This window comes from Bidens hawaiensis, unplaced genomic scaffold (assembly GCF_021521415.1).
Source record: "Bidens hawaiensis isolate Kalapana, Puna unplaced genomic scaffold, B.hawaiensis_p1.1 tig00102315_1, whole genome shotgun sequence".
Taxonomy (NCBI): Eukaryota; Viridiplantae; Streptophyta; class Magnoliopsida; order Asterales; family Asteraceae; genus Bidens; species Bidens hawaiensis.
This window is the reverse complement of record NW_027504726.1, coordinates 2,758-28,653: the sequence shown is the minus strand read 5'-3', so window position 1 is coordinate 28,653 and position 25,896 is coordinate 2,758. Positions and strand designations below refer to the sequence as shown.

At 37.7% G+C, this 25,896-nt stretch overlaps 2 protein-coding genes across 2 annotated transcripts; one reads left to right on the top strand and one right to left on the bottom strand.

The window, feature by feature from the left end:
- Positions 1 to 6,829: 6,829 nt before the first annotated feature.
- On the top strand, positions 6,830 to 12,059 carry LOC143608174 (KH domain-containing protein At3g08620-like). Its single transcript, XM_077083329.1, has 7 exons — positions 6,830 to 6,945; positions 7,079 to 7,167; positions 8,074 to 8,195; positions 8,508 to 8,624; positions 9,346 to 9,462; positions 10,310 to 10,453; positions 11,587 to 12,059. The coding sequence occupies exons 1-7, from the start codon at positions 6,866 to 6,868 to the stop codon at positions 11,731 to 11,733; spliced, it is 816 nt and encodes a 271-aa protein (XP_076939444.1). The 5' UTR covers positions 6,830 to 6,865; the 3' UTR covers positions 11,734 to 12,059.
- Positions 12,060 to 13,909: 1,850 nt separating this feature from the next.
- Positions 13,910 to 18,569, bottom strand: LOC143608175 (putative LRR receptor-like serine/threonine-protein kinase At1g06840; the record flags this gene model as incomplete). The annotated part of the gene is made up of 8 exons (XM_077083330.1): positions 13,910 to 14,326; positions 14,560 to 14,694; positions 15,101 to 15,351; positions 16,020 to 16,071; positions 16,168 to 16,451; positions 16,932 to 17,090; positions 17,197 to 17,708; positions 18,501 to 18,569. Coding segments are annotated over 8 exons (1,780 nt in total), but the record flags the coding sequence as incomplete, so codon positions are not given.
- Positions 18,570 to 25,896: the final 7,327 nt, after the last annotated feature.

Sequence of the window (25,896 nt, the reverse complement as noted above, 5' to 3'; positions counted from 1 at the left end):
GCACTTAATCATCGGAGAGAATCGTTCTCAAACAAGTCTTATAAGTGGGAATCCATCAAGTTTCGGCCTTCCCAAGATATCATCCAAGTCAAGGCTTTTACCGACCTTCTAATAATCCCACAAGTCCTTCGCTAATCTAAAAATACACAAACGAATGTTAGCATAACCGGTGAGTTCACGACAGGTTGACTCATAATTCATAAAGCAAACACGTCGTCGTGTATTAACATCCTTAAACTATTAACAAATCAATCCTCTTTCAGTGTGGTTTACTCCCACAAGAACATATGCTTTTGTATGGATACAAACTCAGTGCAAAGCTCAACCATACACCTGATCAGCAGAGTGGATCCTCCCATAATATAGTAGCGAAACCGAACTGCCCGTGTATATATGCCCTGAGTGTTAACTACATAATGATTAACAAACAAACAATTTAATGATATAATGCACTTTTAAAAACTTGTAATTCAATTATAATCATTTTTGCTTATTTCCACCCCAAAATCATAGGAAAAAGGGAAAGCATCATGAAGCCTTGGATTGCAAGTATGTAGATTTGTAGCTCTAAATTTAATTGTCTTGGTTAACCTCACAAAGGCTTATGATTTAGATAAGACCTCAGGATGAACATAGAGCTTAAAACTCGTGTTTTCTTACCGACATTAATGACTATAGCCCGCTTGGCTTCAGTTTTGACTTGGATCTACTGACATGCATCGTGCATATAAGATCCATCAAGTTCCTATCACTTGAAACCAAGGAAAATGGAAAGATTGCGAGTTTAGGTGTTAGGTTCTTACTAAGGATAATTAAGACTACATATTCAAGTTTTTCAGCAAAAGTGACTTAGACCATTCTCTATGGGCTTTAAATTGAGCGGTACAGGGGACTTTAAAGCCCCAAACACCATAGAGGGGCATCTTGGGGGCGGTAAAGGGGCGGGGCGGGTAATGTGAAGATGGACGGGATTTTGGTGGGACCATCATACTTTTCACTCTCTCTTACACACACACACATATATATATATATATATATGTATGTATGTGTGTGTATATATATATATATAATGTGGCGGCAAAAAGAGGCTTTAAACCACAACGGAACGTTATGAAGAAGGGCTTCGAAGCCCTGTTTTCTACATGGTGATGACGTAGAGGGACTTTAAAGCCCCCTCCGTAGTGAACAGTCTTAGAGAACTTCAAGAACACAATTACTCTTGGATTTCCCTCTTATTTTAAAGAAGTTTCTTTATAAGTCTTCTTTGGGTATGTAGATGCAAAGGAATGGGTTTGGTTGTGTTCCCAATTGATACTACTTCATTAAAGGTGGTTAATGGACGGTTAGTTGTCGGTTGGGTTGGTCGTGTTTGAGGTGCTATAAGTGCCTATAACGTGGCATAAGTCACAACCATATCTTGGCACTTTGGCAGCAATATGACTAGTATAACCATTATATGACTCGTATGGTTTGAGTTAGAAGTGGTTAAATTCGTGTGCTTGATAATGTGACCCATATGGTTTGAGTTAGCATTGCCCCTTCTTTCTTTTGTTTTTTTTCTTTTTTCAAAAATGATATATTAGTCCCTAAAACTTTATATTTATAGTTTTAGTAGCTTTCATCTCTCGACTTTTCCAAAGTCACAAACAAGTCTTTCTACTTAGTATTCATGTCACAAATGTTTGTATCATCATATGTATACTTTTATGTACATATATGTGCATACGGGCTGTCACACCAAATGTCTAGACTTCGAATTAGAATATGAAAAAAAAGTTTTAATTAAGATTATGTAACACCTTAGACAAACCAAAACCTAGTATAATTTGTAATGCCCGGACTTTGATTGTAGTCTCAACTCTTTCTCATTTCTGAACTATAAATTTGTTGACCCAAAAAGAGCATCTTATAAACGAGTTAAGATGTGATGTTTCATTTTTGTATGCTATCACATTTGTCCAACATGCATTATATGATTGTAGTGTGCAATATAATATGCCATATTTTGTGGTATAGTATAGTACAACCCTACAAAATTCATTGGATACCCTCAATGGAAGATTGTGCCATATTTTGTGGCATGGTGCAACCCCTACAAAATTCATTGGATACCCTCAAATTACTACACAATAATAGTTGTTTCTGATATATATTTGAATATATACTAAATAGAATATATATTTTTTTATTATGTTATTAAATTAAATAATCTACTCATAAAAAATTTATAATTTCGTAATTGTTAGTGTAATCGTGCGTAGTGCGGAGACCTAGTTGTCATACTTACAAACGTAGGGGGTTTTTGAGTTAGTTTTTCTCATATTCTTGTCTAACAAGATATTATATGGTTATAAATATTAAATAGGGCTATTTGTAATCGAACAACAACAACAACATTAACAATCAATATAATTAAGATTTAAACTTGAAATCTTATTGTCTTCAATAATCATATAACATCTGCTATATGATACGGATTTTTTTGCTTTATATAAAACAAAGTATACAAAGTTTATGGTTTTCGTCTAATTATAAGAGCACGTGTTATGGTTTGTAAGAGGTGGTGCATGAGGATGATGTGCGGGAACACCACTTCTTTTATGTGTGAGAACCTGGGTGAGTGAGCTCACTCAGGTTAGATAAGTCATAAACGATGAATGCAAGGTATAACATAGATAGTTGAATGAGTGAGTGAATAAACGAGGAGGGTGGTGATATATATGATGCTGATCAGCAGCGAGTGAGGTCTCTTACTCGGTGTAACACAAACCCTAATGAAGTATGAAGTTCACTTGTCTTATTAATCAATTAGAAATGAAAAAAATATATATATATCCTAAGAGAATAATGATCAATCAAACTAAACATATGTTAGGATTCTGATCGGTTAAATATGAACCCATTATTATTTCTTGGTCCCTAAAAATTTAAAACCAAACTATCATAAATATGAACAAAATTATACGAAACGGTGTGCAATTCACATACCAATAAGAAAAACACAATAGTAATTTTAAACGAGCAAGACGATTGATAAATAAACGTTTTAATTGAGTATCAAGAAAGACTCGCAAGATAGTTTTAAATCATGAGCAAGACGATCAATAATTAAATATTTACATTGGGCATAAAGAAAGAATCGCGAGAGGTATGAACTATGACAAAAGGGCTGAGATGCCGACTAACGCCATATTATTGTGATTTGAAAGGTTCCTAAACTTGTGCATAGTTCTAGCATAACCTCCACTTTTAGTTTTCTTATTGGTTAGCAGAATATTGATGAGATCTCGTACTTCGTTTTCATGATTATCAAAAGAAAGTTGCAGAGTAAACCATGGTTCTAGAAACACAAACCCAATAGTTCGATCTTAATAATGCAATTGAATAACTTGGTAACGAAAGTTATGCAATCATTATGAATTTATGAAAACATAAATATGCAGTTACAAGTTTTGTGTGAATAAAATAAGTTGTCAAGATAATATACGGTAATATATCGGCTAGAAGGTTTTGGTTTTCGGTTTTGGTTTTAATATATTCATCCTATAAAAAAGTACATATAATATAGGATTGAAATTAGAAAGTGCATGCTATAATCCTCACTTGTAGCCTAGTGATGGGAGATTTGGGTTCTTTGGTCGAGATCAAAGTTTGATCCTCATTATGTCGTTTGTGATGGATTATGACAATGGAGGTTTGAGCTAGCCTTGCGAAGCTGTCAGTTCGAATTCATAGCCCACCCAGGATTTTGTCTCATTGTAAGTTACGTCAAAAAATTATGCTCTTATGGCTGCACAACGACTGTCAAGTGACAACCGACAGAATTGTTTCCTATTTGGGGGGGGGGGGGGGGGGCTCAGAAGCCAGCATGGGCCCGGTTAAGACAGCTTAGGTTTTGTTTGTTTTTACTTAAAAGATCTGCAATGGGCTTGTGTCTTCGGGCGCGCAAGCATAAGCCTCTGAAGAGACGGGGTTTTTTTTTTTCAAAGACATGAAAACTGCTTTTATGGTTTTAAAAAAGGCTAATATCCAACCTCTTTACACTTCTTCACATCCTACCAACACCACCACCACCCACCGTGCGTCACCACCACCGTACACCGCCGGCCACAACCACTGTCCACTACCACCACCCACCATCTGCCACCCACCACCACCACCCACCGTCGGCCACCACCACCCACCACCACCGTCCATCACCACTACCCACCGTCCTCCACCATCGCCACACACCGCCTACCACAATCGTCTACCACCAATCGTTCACCACCACCCACTTCCACAGTTCGTACACCACCAATTATTTTAGCAGTCTACAGACGTTAAAAAACAAACAGTATTTTTCTTGCAGAGTGCAGAGGTTTGATCCACATATTTTTCTACAGATGCCTGCAGATGTGATCCGCATATCATAAACATTTTACCTCAAAAAAACAAACAACATTTTAGTGTGACTAGAGTGAGTCAACGAAACTCTTCAAAATTAGAGAGTGTGGTGATCTAACATAGAAGAAAATCACCGTTAAAAAAAAGAGAAAAAAGAAAGCATGGTATGTGAGGAGACAAAACGGCGTCGAATGGTGTTTGGTGTCGGGTGGCCACCCTGTAATGGGTAATTGTAATTCCAGCTCAAACTCCGTTGGCCACATCAATTACTCATGCTGTCTTCTGGACCCACTGCATGTTTGACACGTGTTCATCCTTCACTTTTGACCTTCTACCCACTTTATTTTGTTTTGTTTGACCACATAAATATGTTTTACTTTTACTTTACCCTATATGGATAAAATCATAAAAATAAATATGATTTGCATGGACAGATCTACACGTAACATAATAATAAAGTAAAACAAGATTAATCATTTTCTTAGAATAAAACAGATTCATAAAAACATAATGTTATTTGTCTCTTCTAAAATCAGAAATGTATGTATAGATTTTGTTTATGTATGTATACAATTTGTACGTACAAATATGTGTAGTTATATTATGTTAGTAGGAGTGGTTAAAAAAATACAACAAAAAAGTTAAATCTAATAGTATACGTAATGACATATCTTATGCATTCATAATATATAAATAACGATAAATAAAATTTTATAATTTATAAATATTTAAAAAGCTCATTTAATATAATATTTAAAATTAAATTTGTAACTTTATTAGTAATTTTATTAACAGTATTAGTTAACATCCTAGTACTATAATTGAATAACATGTGAAACAGTAATTTTACTTTAATAATATAGATAGATTATTTACACATATTAAAGTTTCAACTTTGGAAGACACATGAAGAAGTTAGTTTGGTGACACATTGTATATACAGTATAAATTTATGCGTAAGAATATATAATTTAAAAGTATGAACTATTGATAATAATAATTATTTTTAAAAATTTAGTTTTTTTTCTTACAATAATTCAATAATCTGCAATAAAACTCCATACAATCATAACATAATACTTTATATATGCATGTATATAAATAAATCTAAGGACCCGTCTATTATTCTTTTTCCTAGTGAATATGTAATATGTTAAACAAACTTTTGCTTTATTGTTATAAAATAGACTAATAAGTTTGCGTATGAGTACATTTATTGCTACGTATTTACTTTGAAATACGCTTAAAAACAAATATTTTGAATTTTTCTCTGTATGTATATACGTGTGTGTGTGACAAATTCTTTGGATAATTGTTTTCCACATAGGCATGATTGAAAGCGTATTAATTATTACGTTGGATAATACCATTATACTTGTTCTGAAGATTGACTTAGTTTAATATTTTTATACTTTAACTTACTTGCTAAGTTAAAACTTATTGTTTTCTTGAAACGAAATATAACATCAATGATATGTTCTGCCAACAAGGAAACAAAAAACATGTGAACTCTAAAGATTAAAGTAATAATCCTATACAACAAAAATAATAAAAATACAATATTTTAAATAAAAAATATTTCTTAAATAATTGCAAATTATAGAAGCCTACAAGAGAATAGAGAAGGAATACTTGCCTCCCTGATTTCTTTTTGTCCTTTTACCTTAAAACAGAGTATCAATCAAAACTTAAAAGTCATGTCATGCTGACAACTTTTTCAAACAAAAATATTATTATTATTATTTTTATTATTATTAATTTAAACAATCAACAAACATAGATACTCTATACATGGTTACCCATAACAAAAGTCCAGCGTCAACTGGCCTAACCCTTAAGCGTCTCCAAGTTATCTCTAGTTCTGCAGAAAACCCACCCGCTCGAAGGCCCATGGTTGTTCACAAGTCGAGCCAAGGTGGTTTCGAGCTCGAGCTCGAAATTAAACGATGCTGCTCAGCTAGGCTTGAGCTTGATTTTGAAGTTAAATGAGCCTAAGATCGAGCCAACAAACCGAGCCATGTCGTTTTTGACTAAATTACAAAAACTAGCCAACTCAAGCTTTTTTTTACGTAGTTTTATTCGAGTGAGCCACAAGCCCGAACTTCGAGCCTCGAGCTTTTTGAACAGCCCTGAGCCCACTAATGGTATAACTCGGAGACCCTCAGGATCAAACTAGAGATCACAAATGTCCCAGACTCCCTTCATTGAGTCACCCATGTCCTGTCTATGGAAATTGAACCCGAGTTTTCATTGTGAAACCAAATACCACTATAATAATAATAATAATTTAAAATTATGCAATATTTATATTTTACTAATTTTCAAACTGAAATAAGTAAGGAAATAATTGCCTCAAATTTTCTGCTCAACTTGACAGATCTTTCTGGACTCTGTTTTCTCCCCCTCTTAATATCATCAACAAAATAAAACGTTTCCAATTATTATTCTTATTCTTATTATTATTTTTGGTCAAAAATCCATGTCAAATTTGTATAATCAAAACTTTTCTCCAGCAAGAACAGTCTCTCCACAAGTTAGAACTCATGGAGATGTTGATAGGTTTGTTTCTGAATATTAATATTAATATTATTTTCAGTTTCTGTTTTAGTTTGATGCTTGTGTGTTTTATTACCTTATATGATATTCATTAGTTTTCTGTCATGTTAATGTTTTTTCTTTTGCAATTTTTCAGTCAATATTTGTCTGAGTTATTGGCTGAACATCAAAAACTACAACCTTTTCTTCAAGTTCTTCCCATATGCACCAGACTCTTGAATCAAGGTTTGATTTTATTATTATTATTATTATTTTTTATTTATTTTATTTTTTTTTATTTAGGTAGATCCACTTGTTATGTTCTTTAACTATGATATGAGTGATCAGAATTAGTTAATCAGGTGTGTTTGTGTTGGTGTTTGAAGATGTGATGATCAAATCAAATAATATGCAACTTGTTAGTTGACCTCTAGATGACCAATAATCAGAATCAGTTTTGACTGTATCCAAACACCCTGAAACTGATTTTTTTAGGATAACTACTTTCAAAGTGCAGTGCCAAACACCTCTAGTTCTTGAAGGAGCCATATATTAACTAAAGAACACTAATTTGTATTTTTTTTGTATGTTGGTCTTTTTGAAGTTTAATGTTGTTTGGTTAATATGCTTATCGAAACACGACTCTTAGACCGTTTAAATGGTGCCCATTATGATATATTTGTTTATTTGTGCACGAGATTAATGCAACCCGCAAGCTGAAATTGTTAGATTTTGAAACAAATAGAGATGTATATTTAAGTTTGTTTAATAGATACTCAAATCTTTGCGTATATGATTCTGATATGAGGTGACAATTTCGACTCATTTACTTATAAAATGGTCTTGCGTGTTTTTATCTCTAACATGTTAAATATGCAAAACAAGAATATAGATTAAAAGAAATAGGTTTTATGAAACAAAACTCATCCAAAGTGTATTTTTAATGCATAAACCACCTAAACCATTTCGTTCAAAAAGTTAGCTTCATGTCAAAATTATATAATACGATGTGTCCACATCAACCCAACTTGTTCAAACAGAAAGTACTCATTTTGACCCGAACCCGTTTGACCAGTCATATAACCGACCAATTTCAAATGCAAGGAGTGAAGTGTCTATTTTTTTTGATCAACTTATTTTTCTCTTTCTCAGAAATCTTGAGGGTGTCTGGCATGGCAAACCAAGGGTTTAGCGAGCTTGATAGGTTGCGGCATAGAAGCCCGAGCCCCATGGCTTCTCCGGATCTTAGTGGCTGGAATGGCTTTCCACAAGAGGTGATTATATAATAAACTCTATGACTTGATATTTATTTCAATGTTGAAAGGTTTTTGTTTAGCATATTTGACGCGTTACATGAAATTTTATTTTAAACATATATTAATGAGGTGAATTATGCATCTAATATCTACATGCTCATAAAGCCAAGCAATGTATTTTGTGTTTTGATACCATAATAAGTTGTTTCGAGGGTGTTTGGGATTACTTATCCAAACTGCTTATTTTGTTACAATCTATAAGATTAGTACTTTAGTCCACAAAAGGAAAGAAAATGAATTAGTAATGCTATCTTGTGTCATGTCATATAGAGGCTTAGTGGGCCCCATGGAATGTCGATGGACTGGCAAGGAGCTCCGGCTAGCCCGAGTTCATTCACCATGAAGAGAATCTTGCGGTTTGAGATTCCCGTTGATTCCTATCCCAATGTAAGCTTTCATAAAGTTATAGTACTTATAAATCTTTAATAAATTCATCCCAACTTTGTTTATTTACTATAGCTAGGTTTCATTCATGACCAAGTTAAGGTTCTATGCTATAAGTTTATACTCAAATAGTTGCGCAATAATGTAACCGGTCGCTTATTTGATTAAAAACTTATAACATAGAAAAATTTCTTAAAACACAAGTGGAAAATTTCATAATATTAAACTTCTTTTTTTTTTCCTATGAGTAAACTGCGGTTTTCGTCCCTGTGGTTTGTCCAAATCTGCGGTTTTAGTCCAATAGTTTCAAATTTGCGATTTTGGTCCTTGTGGTTTCATTTCACTTGCAATTAAACCCGAATTCATTAACCCCGTTAAGTCTGGTTGTTAAACCCATAAGCGTGCCCCTCATGTGAGAGGCGGTTTTCTCCTTTTTCTCCCCAAAACTGCCCCGCACGTGAAGGGCACACTGATGGGTTTAACGGCCAGACGTAACGGTATTAGTGAATTCAGGTTTAATTGCAAGGGAAATGAAACCACAGGGACGAAAATCGCAAATTTGAAACTATTGGACTAAAACCGCATATTTAGACTAACCACATGGACGAAAACTGCAGTTCACTCTTTTCCTAATAATAGAAGGATTTATTTTCATAATATTAAAATTTAGTGAGACCATGATCATACCATATAAATTCTTTAATGACATTTTTTTTGGATGTAGTTTAACTTTGTTGGGCGGCTTCTTGGCCCGAGAGGCAATTCACTAAAGCGTATAGAAGCTACAACGGGTTGTCGTGTGTTCATTCGAGGAAAAGGGTCCATCAAGGATCCTGATAAGGTGATACTAGTTTATATTTGAAAGTTCAAGATTTCTTTAAGATGCTAATTGCATAAAAGGTACTCCTTTTATCCCAAAATAAGGGTCCACATGGTTTTAGGAATATATAGTTAATGCATTTCATAATAGATAAATGACAATTTTACCCTTTTGGAATTAATGCAGTTTTAGGATAGAATGTAAGTTGTAAACGAGCCAAACCACACGTGAGGTACTCGTGACTAGCTCGCGAAAAGCTTGGATTGAGCCGAGCTTAAACAAGCCTAGAAATAAGCTTGTTTAATAAACGAGCATGTTGTTTATACAACTTTTATTTAGTATTATTTATCTATATAATAATAATAATACACACACACATAAATAATTAAAATTATATATGAATTAATTAATAAATGATAAACGAACCGAGGTTGAGCTTAAAAAACTACTCGTGAGCTGTGTTTGAGCTCTTAAACCCCTAGGCTAACTAAACTAGGCTAGAATGAAAAACTTGATAGTTTTAACATTTTTTTAGTCAAACTAAAATAAGTAGGTGGACAATTCTTTTGTGAAAAAAGGAGTACTTTCTATTTTTGGAAAGAAACTTTGTTTTCAGTTTTTAGTGATGAGATCCCCCGAAAATCATAAATTCTTGGTACCGGTCCCGAAAACCATGATAGTGTCACTTGAAAAAAAGTTAGTATTTTGCCATGTCAGCATATCGAACCGGTAACTTGTATACATTGACTATCCGAACTAGACATTGGACTGAAAGTTGGTTACTTTTTGTGCAATTAATCCTTTCTTTAGCTAGCAGAATGTGTTTTATAAATATTATATTTGATTATTTATATGTTTCACATTAAAGGAAGAAAAGCTAAGGGGAAGACCGGGCTATGAGCATTTAAACGAGCCACTTCACATATTAATCGAGGCCGATTTACCTGCAAACATTGTTGATATAAGGTTGAGGCAGGCACATGAAATTATTCAAGAATTACTCAAACCAGTGGTATGAAATATTTTGTTATATATCACTGTCTTCACTATTTATGATTGCAACATTTGAACAAAAAAAGTCAAACTTAAAAAGTCAAACTTTCTTTGCGTGAATTTCCCTATATAAACAAATGGGTCATTTCATAAACTAACATGTCAAAGTTGATCAATATTTCATTAAGTAATTAAATACCGTCTTTATAACTTATTTGTATATCTGTTATTTTTTTAATAAGTTTTGAATAAATTACCTAAATACCCCTGTAAATATAGAAACTGCAGAAAAATCTTGCATTTATAAAGTATTCTACTTGACCTCAAAAGTTAAAAGTCAAATTTAGAAAATGCAGGATACTTTTGATAAAATGCTGGACAGGTTTATTAGATGTGTCATTGACTTTGAAAAAGTCAAGCTTTCAAAGGTTCTCTACAGTTTTTTAGGTTGTTAACATGGTTCCTCTTCTGATTATAGTTTTCATTTTTTTTATAATAAATTTATTGATATTGGCTCTCGTATAAAGTTAAAGTATGTTTGCCTCAGTAATATAAACAAATAGATCATTTCTTGTGATTTTTGACTTTTAAAGTCAAATGGGCTACTTTATAACTTCAAAATGGACAATAATTTTTTAAGAGAATCATACCGACATGATCCTATCTATTTTTTTTTCTGTTTATACATGAAAACCTTGAGCTTGTGAAGTTGTCTACATGACCTCAAAAGTCAAATGTTAACCAGTAAACTTTATTAGTTGCAGAAAAAAGTCAAACTTGTTTTTGGCAAATTCACAATTTTTATTACATTTATTTACATTTTTAGCATCATTCCTTTTCATCAATAGTATTTGTTGCATTTTTTTGATTTATGTCTTTCTATCCAAATGCATGTTTTCTTGAACTTTTGACATTTTAGTCAACCGAGCTACATTATAACTTCAAAATTGTATAATATTTCTAAAGAAATCAACAACATGCTTATATATATCTTCTATTTGCTACAAAATGTGAACAATGAAAATATTCCTGAACAACTCAAAAGATCGGTATGGTTGACCTTAAAAGTCAACTGAATACCAATACAACTTTCATTATGTATGCTTTTCTTATCCTTGTTCTGTAAATATATATGTATTTTTTTATTTACAGGACGAATCTGAAGATTACATCAAAAGACAGCAATTACGAGAACTCGCAATGCTAAATTCAAATTTCAGAGAAGAGAGTCCCGGGCCAAGTGGCAGCGTGTCACCATTCAACACAAGTGGCATGAAACGTGCAAAAACCGGTCGTTAATTTATAAAATCTAAACATGAAATTTACCGCATGCACACCCATATATATGCATGTGAGGGACGTTCAATGCACAACGAGATTTAAGCAGAGAATTATAAGAACCGCATAAACACCTGTGCGTATTGCTTTAACGGCCTCTCTTTCTCTCTCCCATTGTTTCTGGTGAGCACAACGTATTAGTGTTTATTCGGTTCTCACAGTTCCTTTATTTTAAATTGGTTATGTGTTGAATGCACCCGTTATATACATATATACGTATATACACATGTATAGGGATGCGCTCAATGCATAACCAATTTTAATAGAGAAATGTGAAAACCGCATAAGCATTTAAAACAATAAGTATAAGTGTATATGTGGTCCTGTGATTCTTTACTAAAAATTGTTCAGTAGTGAACACCCCTATATATGTATGTATCTATTTATGTAATATTTGAAATATATAGGTTGACTCTTTTGACCAGAGAGTTTCTTTTTCAATTTTCTATGTATTTTTTTTTGTTTAAAACAAATAGAATGTTAGATATAGGGTGGAATATAAAGTGTAGTGTAAGGAATGATTCATTATTCTTGTTTGTTGATTATGCATTTGTAAGCTAAGATTCATTGGATTTATTCATATGAGATTGTTGTTACATAATATATAAAGTTTATTGTTTTATAATAAAAGTTTTTTTTTTCTTTCTAAACTTATGTTGATAAATGCTAATATAGTTATTATAATGCTCCATTATCTAATATATATTGGATAGAAATAATTCACATAATATAAATTAATGTGTAAATAAATAATGCATATGCTTGGAGCACAAGTATAAGTAAATATTTATGAGATGACTAGGATTTGGTTATATTTTGACATCCATATTATAAAAATAGGTATTTTAATATAAAATACTTTTATATCTAAAGATCACTAATTAAAATATCATATTGAAATATTAACAACTTTTCATGTTAAATAATATAAAGATGGTTCATCAAATGATATAATCATGAGTGAGTATTATCCGGTTGGTTTGGTTATGACTTATGACTCAAAAGTGAACTTAAAATCCAATATCTTGGCTTTTTAGAAATAAAGTGTGATCAATTTTATATAAAAAGTAATATTATGGCTCAAGCAATAGGATATTTTCATGAACCGGTTTCATGTATGGTCAAAAAAAGTCAAAACACCAGGCTGTATAGGAAGCGGTTCCGGGTATGGTTGGGTATTTGAACGGTTACTAGGTTTTTATTTGGCTATGGCTGGGTCAGCCAGCCAAGCCCAGGTTTTAACCGGGTAAAGGTGGTATCGGCTCTGATGGGTCCGTTTTGGATAGGACTTTTTGAGAAACCGAAACCTTGTTCGTACCTGCAGGTCAGGTAAGAACCGGTTTCGGGTTAAGTCCGGAACCAGGTTTTTCCCCCACCTCTGGACTCCACTATTTTATGTAGTTTTCAACTTTTCATTTCTATCCTTTTTGGGCTTGAAGCCCATAGTGAGCAAAGTAATTGTATGTAGCATTGTAGCAATCTAGCCAAACAGTAAGGTGAAAATAGGCAAAAATAAAAACTAATAATATATTTTGTTTAATTATATGATTTTAAAAAATATAAACAATAAAATAAAATCTAAACTAATCTGAGTCTTATTTTTCAAAATCACTTCCCCAATTTGTATCCAAACACTCTACCAAAAAACATATTTAGATTGCGATAATACTTAAATAATACATTTTTCTGATGACAACTCTAGGACCGAGTGTGACCTTTTTTGATCGGTTCTGAGACAAGGATGAGTTGTGTAGCCGAACGAAACCGATGGCGTTTTCCAGAGAAAGGCGTGAAGAGAGAATGTAGAGAGAGCCGTGGGGGTGAGGTGACAGAGATGAAGTCATAAGGTGGGGTCCATCTATTATTTATATATCTTAATCTTAATCTTAATCTTCTAATTTTTAATATTTGAACTATGAAGATAACTTGTGTCCATCACATGACTAATGCATGCTACCACTTAACTGATGAAATGAATATCTAGTCAAGAGGATTAAAAGCAAGACGCTTTCCTATTCAAAAGCATAGAGTGAAAGTAAACTTTTTACAGCCCGATTCAAAAATCAAACTATGTTCAAAATACAAAAATTAAGTATACAATTTACATTTGTTACTTTAATAAAAAGAACTAGAGGACCAACTATACAAGTATACAACTCTATAACATACTTTTCTTTATTACCATTAAGTCCTTATACTTTCAAAACATGTTCATTTCGGCGCAAAACTTCACATGTCAACGAGGATAAACCGCGGGATCAACACCACTACTAAGATCACTACCCAGGACATTCGATGAGCTATAAAAAGTTGATGATGACTCCACAAAAAAGTTTGACCCGGGCTTGGAAAAGTCAACGCCCGTTTCGGGCACGTTTTCAAGTATGTGCTCTAGCTCACGGACCACGTCTAACATAGATGGTCTTTTTTCGGGTTTGTCATTTACACACCAAAGAGCCAAAGACAGAAACTTTTCGACATATTCAGAAGGGTACGAACCCATTCTGTTATCTATGATTGAGAACATTGTTCCGGTTTGATGGGCTACTTTGACCTGAAAAAAGTAAAACACACATTTGTTATTTAACAAATCTCTATTCTTTGGGATTTTTAGTAGTGGCGATTTCAGCTCATTTACGACCCGTTTACCAGTGAACGGGTCAATGGGTCAAATGGGTAAAATCTTAAGAAGTTGACTAAAATGAAAACAAGTCAAACTGGTCAAACATGTTGCAAGTCAACTCAATTTGTAAAATTAAGATTATTATTGTGAAAAAAAAAAGTTACCTCACGGACGATATTCTTGCCATGTGATATTGGTTTCATACTAGTCAAGATCTCTAAAAATACGATCCCAAGGCTATAAACGTCACTCTTGGCTGTTAGTTTATGGGTTAATAAGTACTCGGGATCAAGGTAGCCCTGTAATAAGATATAAAAATACAAAATTTATTAGAAAGAAGCATATTATATTGTAAACAGTATTTTCATGTCAACCCGGCCCGGCCCGTACAATAACTTGTCATGTATTACCCACACAACCTCCTAAATAGTTTAATTCAAAAATACAGGTTTTATAATCATATTTAACAGGAAAGTTAGTGGGTTCAACCCGACATGTGTTGACCCGTTTTGACTCGAACCTGTTTGACTCATAGCCATTTTATATAATATAGTTTTTTTATAATCATAAATTCATAATTAACATAATAATTATTTATAATAAAAATAATTATACTTGTTTGGACAAAAGTGGTCTAGCTCAACCCAACACGTGTCAACCTGTTTTGACCCATCACCGAACTGTCCCAAACGGAACAAGACTTACGGGTGTTCCTCTAACAAGTGTGGATACATGTTTTGGACCCGCTCCGTCTTCATCCAAGACTGGTGCCAGCCTGGATAGCCCGAAATCAGCAACTTTTGCAGTGAAGTTAGAATCAAGAAGAATGTTGGTTGACTTAATATCGCGGTGGAATATTGGCGGGTTGGCTTCTGTGTGCAGATAAAGAATTCCTTTAGCTGAATCGAGCGCCACCTGTAACCGCATTCTGAAGCTCAATGATTTTCCTGATCTATCTGTGACAATTCAATAATTTGTAAAACATTTGTTATTCTCCACAAAAATGGTTATAACCGACCGGTAACCAAAATAACCGACAACCTAACTGAACTAACCGAAGGCAACCTAGAAAACTGACGGTTTGGTTTTATGTTTCCAAACTGAATTTCAGGTTCGGTTTCGATTTTGCATGTACTACCGAACCTGAAAAACCGCTTTTGCATGGATTAAATCGTTTTATTTGTCTTTTTGTTATTGAACTTTAGGCCCAAATGTGTAATAATCATTTAGCCATTAATAAAAAGATAATTTTAGGCACAAAGTTTAAGGCCTAAATTCATTATTTTGGGCCACTTTTTTGGCCCACAAATTTCAAGCCTAAATGGCAAAAATTTAACTTAACTGACTTTTATAACCGAACTGAACGAGCCTGTAAAAACTGGTTTTGTATGGATTAAATTGCGTTGTTTCATTTTTGTTATTGAATTTTAGCCCAAATATGTAACAATTAATCATTATTTAACAAAAAATATTTAGGCGCAATTTCAGGCCCAAGTTCATTATTTTGGGCCATTTTTCGGCCTATAAATTTCAAGCCCAAATGGAAAAATAGAATTAACCAAAACCGAACCAAGCCCATCGTGAAAACCGAGCATACAAACATCAAGTCTCAAAATTTTCATACTACTAAGCCAATCGCGCAACGTTCCCCGAGACATGAACTCATAAACCAACATCTACATAAATTTAAAACACTAGTATTACTATTACTTTCAAGCTATAAAAAAATCATTTTAAAAAACTTAAAAAATAAAACACAAAACAAAGAATACCTGCTCAAGTTCTTCATCACAATATCCAACAAGTGACACAAGATTTCTATGATGTAATCTTGACAACATCTCTATTTCTGTTAAAAACTCCTTTTCACCTTGTAATGAACCTTCTTCGGTGCGTTTTATGGCTACCGTTGTATTATCCCATAATATTCCTTTATAAACCTTCCCATATCCGCCACGGCCAACAAGACTTGAATCACTAAAGTTATCCGTCGCCTTTGCCAGTTCTCGAAAGGTGAAGCTTTTAACACCATCCAATGTTATTGAAAGTTTTGAGACTGAAAAGAATAACATAATAGTTAACGTCAAACCAGGTTGCGTTCATTACATAACACTAAATTATTGCAAAACAAAAGGAATAAACTCGATTAAATTTTTTTTATCACCGATTCATATTTTTAAATTTTGTACTTCTAATATACAAATATATACGTTATTCACATTAAAAAAATCAAATTAATTTGTCCATATGTTTTTTAAACTTTAACTGTTTACCTATATATGCGTAGGTTTTCAGTAGGTAAAATAACCTACACGTGACTTACAGATAATAAACATTGCATTTCAACCATTTTCTTATATTTAACATTTTTAAGATTAGAAAAACAATTGACTTATTTTGTTCTGTGTGTTCTCATATAAATCTTGTTCTGCTTAGAACCCCCCCCCCCCAAAAAAAAAGAAAAGAATTTGTCTGGCTCTAAATATTTAATATCACATAATCATTCTCAAAACACAAATCTAATATGTAAACTTACTTAAAGATTTTCTTGATGATGTTTGCCTATATCTCTCATGTTGTTTATTGATCACAACGGTCAAAACCGAAGAAAATAATATGGCACAAGCAACCGCCACAACTACCATAGTTATCAAAACACCTTTACTTATACCTTTCTTCGGTGTATCAACATTCACTACATTAAAAGAAAAAAAAAAAAAAAGCAATAACAATGTGAGATTTATAATAAGTCAATAACACAAGATAATAACATAACAATCACATACAAAATGTTTACTTACAATGTGCATAAGGTCCAACAAGAGTGAAGTTTAAAAGCTCATACGGTCCAAACAAATCGCTCCCGGGAAATACCCACGTGGTAAAAATGCCTCGAATCCTTAAAACTTCACTTGTACTAAACTCACCCGAACGCTTGGCGCCAACTTTAGGAAAAAGTTTCAAATACATCCTCAACCGCCTTTTCTCCCACATAACCGAGTCAATATGTAATTGATAGAGCTCCAACTCAAGAGACTTAGTGACATACATTTCAAAATCTTCTTGATATGGTGGAAAATAAGAAAAACTTGGACTTTTTAAACGGTACCCGACCCTAAGTGGTGAAGCACAAAAACATGGGATGGATGATCCTGAAACAAATTCATAATAATTGTCTAGGGGACATGACTGGATCCGGCAATCGGTTATGTTATTAGAAATAGGATGTATGTAATCTTTGTATTCTTTCGGGCCACAAAAATCATCTGTGTTTTGTATGCTTGCGTTTCGACAAATGGGATTTCCATGTAACCTGATAAACACACAAGTGCATGCTTTGATTAGCATATACTTATAATAAAGGTGGCAGTTTTGACAGGGGCCGTCTCCAAGAATCGTGAAATTTTTTTTGGGCCGAAGGAGAAAAAAATTTGGGCCTTAAGTTAGTTGAGTAACTGAGTTTAAACATTAAAAATACACATTTTTTTTTCAAAAAATATATATAACTTTAAAAAAATAAAAATACGGGCCCTATCAGGGTGCTGGACCGGCATCGGTCGACCACCCGGCCCTGCCTCATTGCCGGCCTTATTAGACGGACCAATGGGGTTGCATGACTCAAGAAGTGTATTCTTTTAAGAACCAACTACACATATGGTCCCTATGGTTTGGCCATATTGCAACTTTAGTCTACAAATTTCAAAAGTTACGACTTTAGACCAACTTTTTGTGTGAACATAACACCGTTGGTCCTTGAAATGGATGGTCTAAAGTTAACTCCATCGGTCCATCCATTTCATGGACCAACAGTGTTATGTTCATGCAAACAGTTGGTCTAAAGTTGTAATTTTTGAAACTTGACGACTAATGTTGCAATAGGAGTACCATCCGTGTAATGACTTTTTTTAAAAATGCATGCATTCTCCTAAATTGTTTTATTCAAAGATCTGCAATATTAGTGTCATAATATTGTTTTGTACACATATTTAATACGATAGCTATTTATTGAAAGTGGTAAAAAGATTGCTTCCAGGTCAACCCGACCCGTACATCCTTCCAACTCTATTCATAGATTTCATTAAAGAAGCATAGGAAGATGTCATACCTTAGGCTAGCATTTACGGGCGGATTTAAAAGTCCATTAACGTTTGAAATGTAGTTGTTTCGGAAATCGCTGCAGAAAATATTTTAAGCATAGTCAAGATAAGAACAATAAAGTTTAGGCAAGTCAAGAACAATAAAGTTTATATTCAACTAAGGTTTGACTTTTGACTTTGAAGAGGTAGGTCCCAGCAGGGCTCAGTTGGTCCCGCATGACTCACCTTGAACAGGGATGTCTGCGCAAAGACCATCTACTCCCGCAGGACCCACCATGCTCAGAGAAGCCTACGCGCAGTATGCAAGCTGCATACGCAGGGAAAAGCCTCCCAATGGTAAAGTAACCCGCCTGTTCCCGCAGTTGCGGATACAAGCCATCAGGGAAGGCTACCCGCACAGCATAGCTACACGCATAAGGCTTAACACTTACAAATATTCAGTGTCACCTGAAAGAATGAGCAAAGGCGGGAGGGGGAAAACTCCCGCCAAAATGGGCCAGTCCGTATGATGGAGGATCTTTTGCGTGATACCTGACGAGGTAAAGACAAAAGATCTGACCAAGAATGCGACAGCTCACTGACAGCAGCGTGGCAGACAGCACGCCACAACACTGTGACCAATAGCCGCCGCCTGCCCACCAACTCCTGCCAGACCACGTGCCTAGCCTGCAGTTGGTAGAAGACGAAGAGTGCACGGCACGCCTGCTCTGTGTCAGCCGCTACCTATCCACCACTCACAGGTAGGGCACGTGCATAGGTTACAGTTGGTAGCGTGTTGGGCCGGCTAAACCCCTTGGAAACCCACCTTCGGCTATAAAAGACAGCAAATGGTATTATCATTTCATCATCTACTATCTCGTATAACTTACTTGATAATTGCTCTAATAGTATTCATATACTTTTATATTTAAAGAGCAATATAGACTGATTCTCACGCCGGAGGGTGGTCACAAGGAGGAACCCCCCCCCCCCTTCTCAGTGACGAGCTCACGGTGTCTGTTTTGCAGGTTCCCTGAAGTACAACTTACTCTGCTGGACCTAACCTTCGAGGGAAACATTACTTAGCCCCCAGATTACCCATAATCTGCCCGGGGTCACTTAGTGTTTCTTCATTGGCGCCATCCGTGCATAAAGCTAGAACTACATCTTTCTCCAGTTTTTCAAAACTTCCAAGATGACTAGAGAAATTCCGGTAACCACAACCCCAGCCACTGGGGTAAACACCGGCAACACAATGTTTACAAACACTACCCCAGCCACCCAAGCTGGGGCAAGTGAAGTACATTTTACGAACACTACCCCAGTCACTCATGTAGGGGCAAGTGGAGTAAATATTCCACTGGGATTCACTGATGCCCAGCTGGAAAAACGAACTCGAGCCCCTCGCCAAACACTTGATCAAGTGAAGGCATGGGCCGAGGCACGTCAAAGAGAATTTCAGGCTGAGTTGGACGAACGCTTGCGTTCAGTCCAACAAGCTGAGGAATTCGGTAGTACTCGCCAGCACCTCAACATGAGTAGTGAGTACGAGTACTCAGACGACGAGAGGGAAGACTCCGACACCGACGCGAACCCTCGCCATAGGGCGAAAGGGAAGCGTAAGGAAACGGATCCCCAGCCAAAAAGGAATTTTGGGGAAGCATTCCAACCAGTCACGGAAAAAAGCCCGCGTGACTTCTCCAAGGCCTTTAGACCTACTGCCACAAACGCAGGAAGGTCAAAATTTGCAAGGGACATTGCAGAAGCAATCGCCCCGAGGAGTGCCAAACAAATGTCCAACATTGGCACATACGATGGTCTATCCGACCCAGATGACCATCTGAACAGGTTCATTGCGGGGGCAACCGTCAGTAACTGGACGGAACCCACGTGGTGCTACATGTTCCAGATGACTCTGGTAGGAGCAGCCAGAGCATGGTTCGACCGTTTACCGGTCCACCACATTTATGACTGGGCAGACTTCCAGAACAAGTTCAGTCAACAGTTTAGTCAACAGAGGAAGCACACTGAGGAGCAGTGGACGATCCTCAACTGTGTGAGAGAAGAGGATGAATCCTTACTGGACTTCATCACCCGCTTCAACTCCAAGAAGCTGAGTCTGGGCAACATCAGCGAAGACCTCGTTCGCGCCGCTTTCATTCAGGGCGCTGAGTACCCAGAACTTATCCGCACTCTGACAGGTAAAGACGGCATGCCATCCACATGGGATGCCATAATGACGGCAGCCAAACGCTTTGCCGAAACGGAGAAACAGCTGGGAAGAGATCTCCCCCAGAATACAAACCTCTACACACAGAGGACAAGGGAGAACAATGTGAGAACCGCCCGGCTAAACAAAAAGAGGCGGCAAGGTATTTGGCAGTCAAGGATAAACTTTGACACCCCCTCAAGCTCTCGCCCTCTGGTTGGCGGAAGGGACAACACGCACCCTTCGAACCGGAAAAACCGTTGGACGCCACTCACCAAGAGCGTCACGGAGATATTTGCCACGGAAAAACTGCCATGGCCAAAAGCCCCAGCGATCCGACAGAAACCCAATGCGGATCCAAGCAAGTCTTGTGACTTCCATGGGACAAAGGGCCATAGCACTGAGGAGTGCACATCCTTGAGGGACATCGTCGAGACATTCGTCAAGGATGGGAGGCTCGCACACCTCGTGGCATCTATCAAGAAGGGAGGAAGGAACGACAACAGGTACAGGGGTAACGGACGAAAGCCCGTCGACATCAGCATCAACATGGTCCATGGTAAGGTCAGAGGAAGAAAGAGACCGATGACCGAACCATGCGCATGGAAGGAAGCAGAAGTGCGCTTCCCGCGAGTGCCGGGAGGCCCAAACAAAGAAGGCCCCATTGTCATTAAAAGCCAGCTGGGGCACTACATCACCTCCCGCACCCTCGTTGACAATGGCGCATCGTCGACAGTGATGTACAGGCAGTTCTTCGACAAGCTAGACGATGAAGACAAGGAACGCCTGGAGACGGTCTACGCTTCAATGGAAGGGTTTGACGGCAGCATGAACACTCCCTTGGGCACCCTATCTTTCCCCGTCACTCTCACCGATGGGAATTATTCACGCACGGAGGATGTGGATTTTGTTGTAATGAAAAAACCACATCATACGTATGACATCCTATTCGGGAGAGACGGGATGGCAAGATTCAACGCCGTGGTATCCTCAGTCCACGGCATGATGGGATGGCCAACAACTGAAGGCGTAGCGATGATCACGGGCATTCCCCAGGTATGCATCGCATCTGTCTCCTCTAAACCCAAACCGAAGATGGCCAAACAAACCATCACTGAACCTGAAAAGTGGGCATTCAATGGGAAATATCCCGATCAGGCCGTTACCATTGGCCCGACAATTGTTGATCCAACACGCACCTTACTCAAGCGCTTACTGCAGCGAAACGCAGACATCTTCGCGTGGACACCAGCCGACATGACTGGTGTACCCCGGAGTAAGGCAGAGCATAAGCTCAAATGCGATCCGGCCGTTACGCCGATCGTACAAAAGCGCAGAGTAATGGGGGCCCCGAGCAAACCAACGCGTGCAGAACCCAAGTCAAGGAACTCCTTGACGCGGGCATCGTGCGCGTTAGCAAATATCAAACATGGGTTGCAAATCCGTAATGGTACCGAAGAATAACAAACAATGGCGCATGTGCATAGATTTCAAAGATTTGAATAAAGCATGCCCCAAAGATTGTTATCCGTTGCCAGAAATTGATCTCAAGGTGGATTCGGTGGCACCATTTCGCCTTAAATGCTTCTTGGATGCGTATAAGGGGTACCATCAAATCCACATGGCTGTAGATGACCAGGACAAAACCGCCTTTCGGACGCCCGATGGCACATTTTGTTATAAAATGATGCCATTCGGACTTAAGAACGCGGGGTCCACGTACCAACGACTAATGGACAAAGAGTTTCACGCCCAAATTGGGAGAAACTTGGAAGTCTATATGGATGATTTGGTCATCAAAAGCCCCGAGCCAGAGGCGATGTTGAAAGACATTGACGAAACTTTCAACACGCTCAGAAAGATAAACATGAAGCTCAACCCGAGCAAGTGTTCATTTGGGGTGGAAGAAGGGAAGTTCTTGGGAGTCATTATTACTAAAGATGGCTTCAGAGCGAACCCTGAAAAGGTCGAAGCCATTGTCAAAATGGAATCACCTACCACCATAAAACAGGCTCAAACACTGAATGGACGACTAGTCGCGCTTAACCGCTTTTTGGCAAACCATGCGGATAGGTCGTTCCCTTTTGTGTCAACGCTAAGAAATTGTTTAAAGAAAACGCACTTCCGCTGGACACCAGAAGCGGAAGCAGCTTTTCAGGAGATTCGATCACGCCTGATCGAACTCCCAACACTCACAGCACCACAAGCGGGGGAGGAGTTAATCCTATACCTCTCCGCAACAGATAGAGCAACCGGGGCAGTCCTGCTTGTAGAACGAAAAGGCATCCAGATGCCAATCTATTATGTTAGCCGCGTGCTGGCAGACGCGGAAACCCGGTACTCTACCCTGGAAAAACTAGTCTTGGCACTTATACACGCTTCACGCAGGTTGAGACGATATTTCCAGGGTCACCCAATCACTATTCTCACCAACTTCAAACTCTCAAATGTTTTAGGCAAACCCGAGTTATCGGGACGTCTAGCCAAATGGGCAATTGAATTGGGAGAATATGCGATTCAATACAAGCCGAGACCAGCCATTAAAGGCCAGGTCCTGGCTGATTTTTTTGCAGAAGTCCCCGCTTCACGGGAGAAAGAGTGTCAGGAGGAGGTTCAACCCTCCCCAGCACACGAAATCAATGAGGTCTGGCGACTCTACACTGATGGAGCAGCTAGTAACGAGGGTTCAGGCGCAGGGTTAAAATTAACAAATCCAGCAGGCCAGGAATATACTTATGCTATTCGGCTGGATTTTCCAAGTACGAATAACGAAGCTGAATATGAAGCATTCCTGGCCGGATTGAGGATTGCGCGTAAAATGGGTGTAAAAAATTTGGAAGCCCATGTAGATTCCATGCTAGTGGCAAACCAAATAAACGGGACGTACACGGCTGTGAACGACACAATGGCCCTGTACCTTGCCCAGGCCAAAGCCATCATGCGCGATTTTAATGATTGTAAAGTGATACACGTCAAGCGCAGCGAAAACAAATCTGCGGATGCGTTAAGCAAGCTTGCATCACTGGCCTTCACCCACTTGGGAAAGGACATCCGCGTTGAACTCCTCGAAACACCATCAGTCCCGCACAAGGAAATTTGTGTCATCCAAACCGGTACAGAAACATGGATGACCCCAATAATAAAATACCTTGAAGCAGGAACGTTACAAGAGTCAAAGTCACAGGCAAGAAAACTACGCTGTAAAGCACTGAATTATCAGCTGGTCAATGACACCCTTTACAGACGTAACTTTCTTGGCCCATTGTTAAGATGCGTGGACAACCAAGATGCTGACTACCTCCTAAGGGAGGTTCACGAAGGCATCTGTGGAGTACACGCAGGCCCCCGCGCTGTGGTAGCCAAGCTAAACAACGCGGGATACTTCTGGCCGGGGATGCATATGGACGCGTTGGCATACATCAGAAAATGCAGATCTTGCCAGCTTTACGCACCCAACACGCATCGCCCGAAAAATGAACTTGTTCCTGTCACTTCCTCGTGGCCATTTCAGAAGTGGGCCATTGACGTGACAGGCCCATTTCCTACAGCAGCTGGGAATGTTCAGTTCCTAGTGGTAGCCATTGACTACTTCACCAAATGGATAGAAGCGAAACCTTTAGCCCAAACAACCGCAAAGCATATCAAAAAATTCATTTGGGAATTTATTATTTGTCGTTTTGGACTTCCACAGAATTTGGTAAGCGATAATGGCACCAACTTTGCTGACAAGAAGCTACAGCAGTGGCTGAAAGAACTTCAAATCACCCACACCTTTACCTCAGTGGCACACCCGCAAGGTAACGGTGAGGTGGAAAGAGCAAATAAGAGCATCGTCGAAGGCATAAAGAGAAGACTCTTGGAACATAGATCCGGTTGGGTGGACGAGCTTCCACACGTCCTTTGGGCAAACAGAACGCTGAAGAAGACCAGTACGGGAGAAACCCCGTTCAGTCTCACTTATGGCACTGAAGCCATGATCCCAGTCGAAATCGGTTTACCCTCACCAAGGGTCTTAATCCAACCAGAAGACAATGATGCGGAAAGACGGTTAGACCTTATGCTAACCGAAGAGCGCAGAGACTTAGCCGCCGTGCGTGAAGAAAACTACAAACGACAAATGCAAAAATACTACAACACGCGGGTAAAACTCTGCAATTTCAATGAAGGAGACTACATACTGCGTAACAACGAGGCTTCGAACCAACAACGCCCAGGAAAGTTGGCCCCGATTTGGGAAGGGCCATACGTTATCAAAGAAGTTCTGGGAAAGGGCGCATACCGGCTCGAAAGGCTCGATGGCACTCCCATCCCTAGAACATGGAATGGAGCTCAATTACGCAAATGTTATATGTAGATCAATTCCAACTTGTAAAGAAAAGGCCTAGAGCCACTTCTAATGGAAATGATTCTCCTTTCATGATGTATTGATAGCTTGTAACCTATGAACTTCCCTTACGGGAAGAAGTAGTTGCGTGTGGAAGGCGGCAATACCCGCATAAACACAACACCAAAATGTTAAAAAGTTCTAAGGAAAACCTACACGCAGGTCAGATGTAGGTAAAGTTTAGCCATCCTTGTAAGTGCAAGTGACGGTCTTACCCGCACAATCACAAACAAGGAAGCCAAACTTAACTTACCATCTACCACGTTAAAAGGTTAACTTATGAACACTTAAAAAAGGATAAGAAAAACCTACACGGCGGTCAGATGAAGGCAAAAGTTCAGCCATCCTACCAAGTGCAAGTGACGGTTATACCCGCACAATCACGAAGGAGGAAGCAAAACTCTAACCCATCATCAACCACGTTCACAGGTTAACTTATTCTAAACACTTGGAAAATTGCTAATTTAAACTAAGTATGCAAGTCATAAGTTTATAAAGCAAAGAATCCAATGAAAGGAATAACAATCGTATATTTCAATGATATATTACAACAGTTGGCCGGGTAACTACCCGCCTAAAAGAAATCTATACAAAGCTAAGTCTATCCTAGCAGTGGGAAGGGATCTTCAGGATCAGGCTTCAGGACCACCTCCGCTTGGACCAGCACCGTCAGAGCGCGGCTGTCCAAGGAAAGTCTTAAGGATGTTTAGCCCATCATCAGCAGCAGCAGCTTCATTCACCTTCTCCACCACCGGATGCGGGAAGGCAGCGTACTGGTTCACTGCTTGGTCATAAGCAGCTGCAGTGTTAACATTGAATAAAGGGAAGTTGG

Bases quoted from the DNA above. Each gene is read 5' to 3' on its own strand.
- LOC143608174 (XM_077083329.1), top strand. From the start codon at position 6,866: ATGTCAAATTTGTATAATCAAAACTTTTCTCCAGCAAGAACAGTCTCT. The intron at 9,463-10,309 runs GTGATACTAGTT...TTCACATTAAAG, and splicing joins CCATCAAGGATCCTGATAAG to GAAGAAAAGCTAAGGGGAAG. The intron at 10,454-11,586 runs GTATGAAATATT...TTTTATTTACAG, and splicing joins AAGAATTACTCAAACCAGTG to GACGAATCTGAAGATTACAT.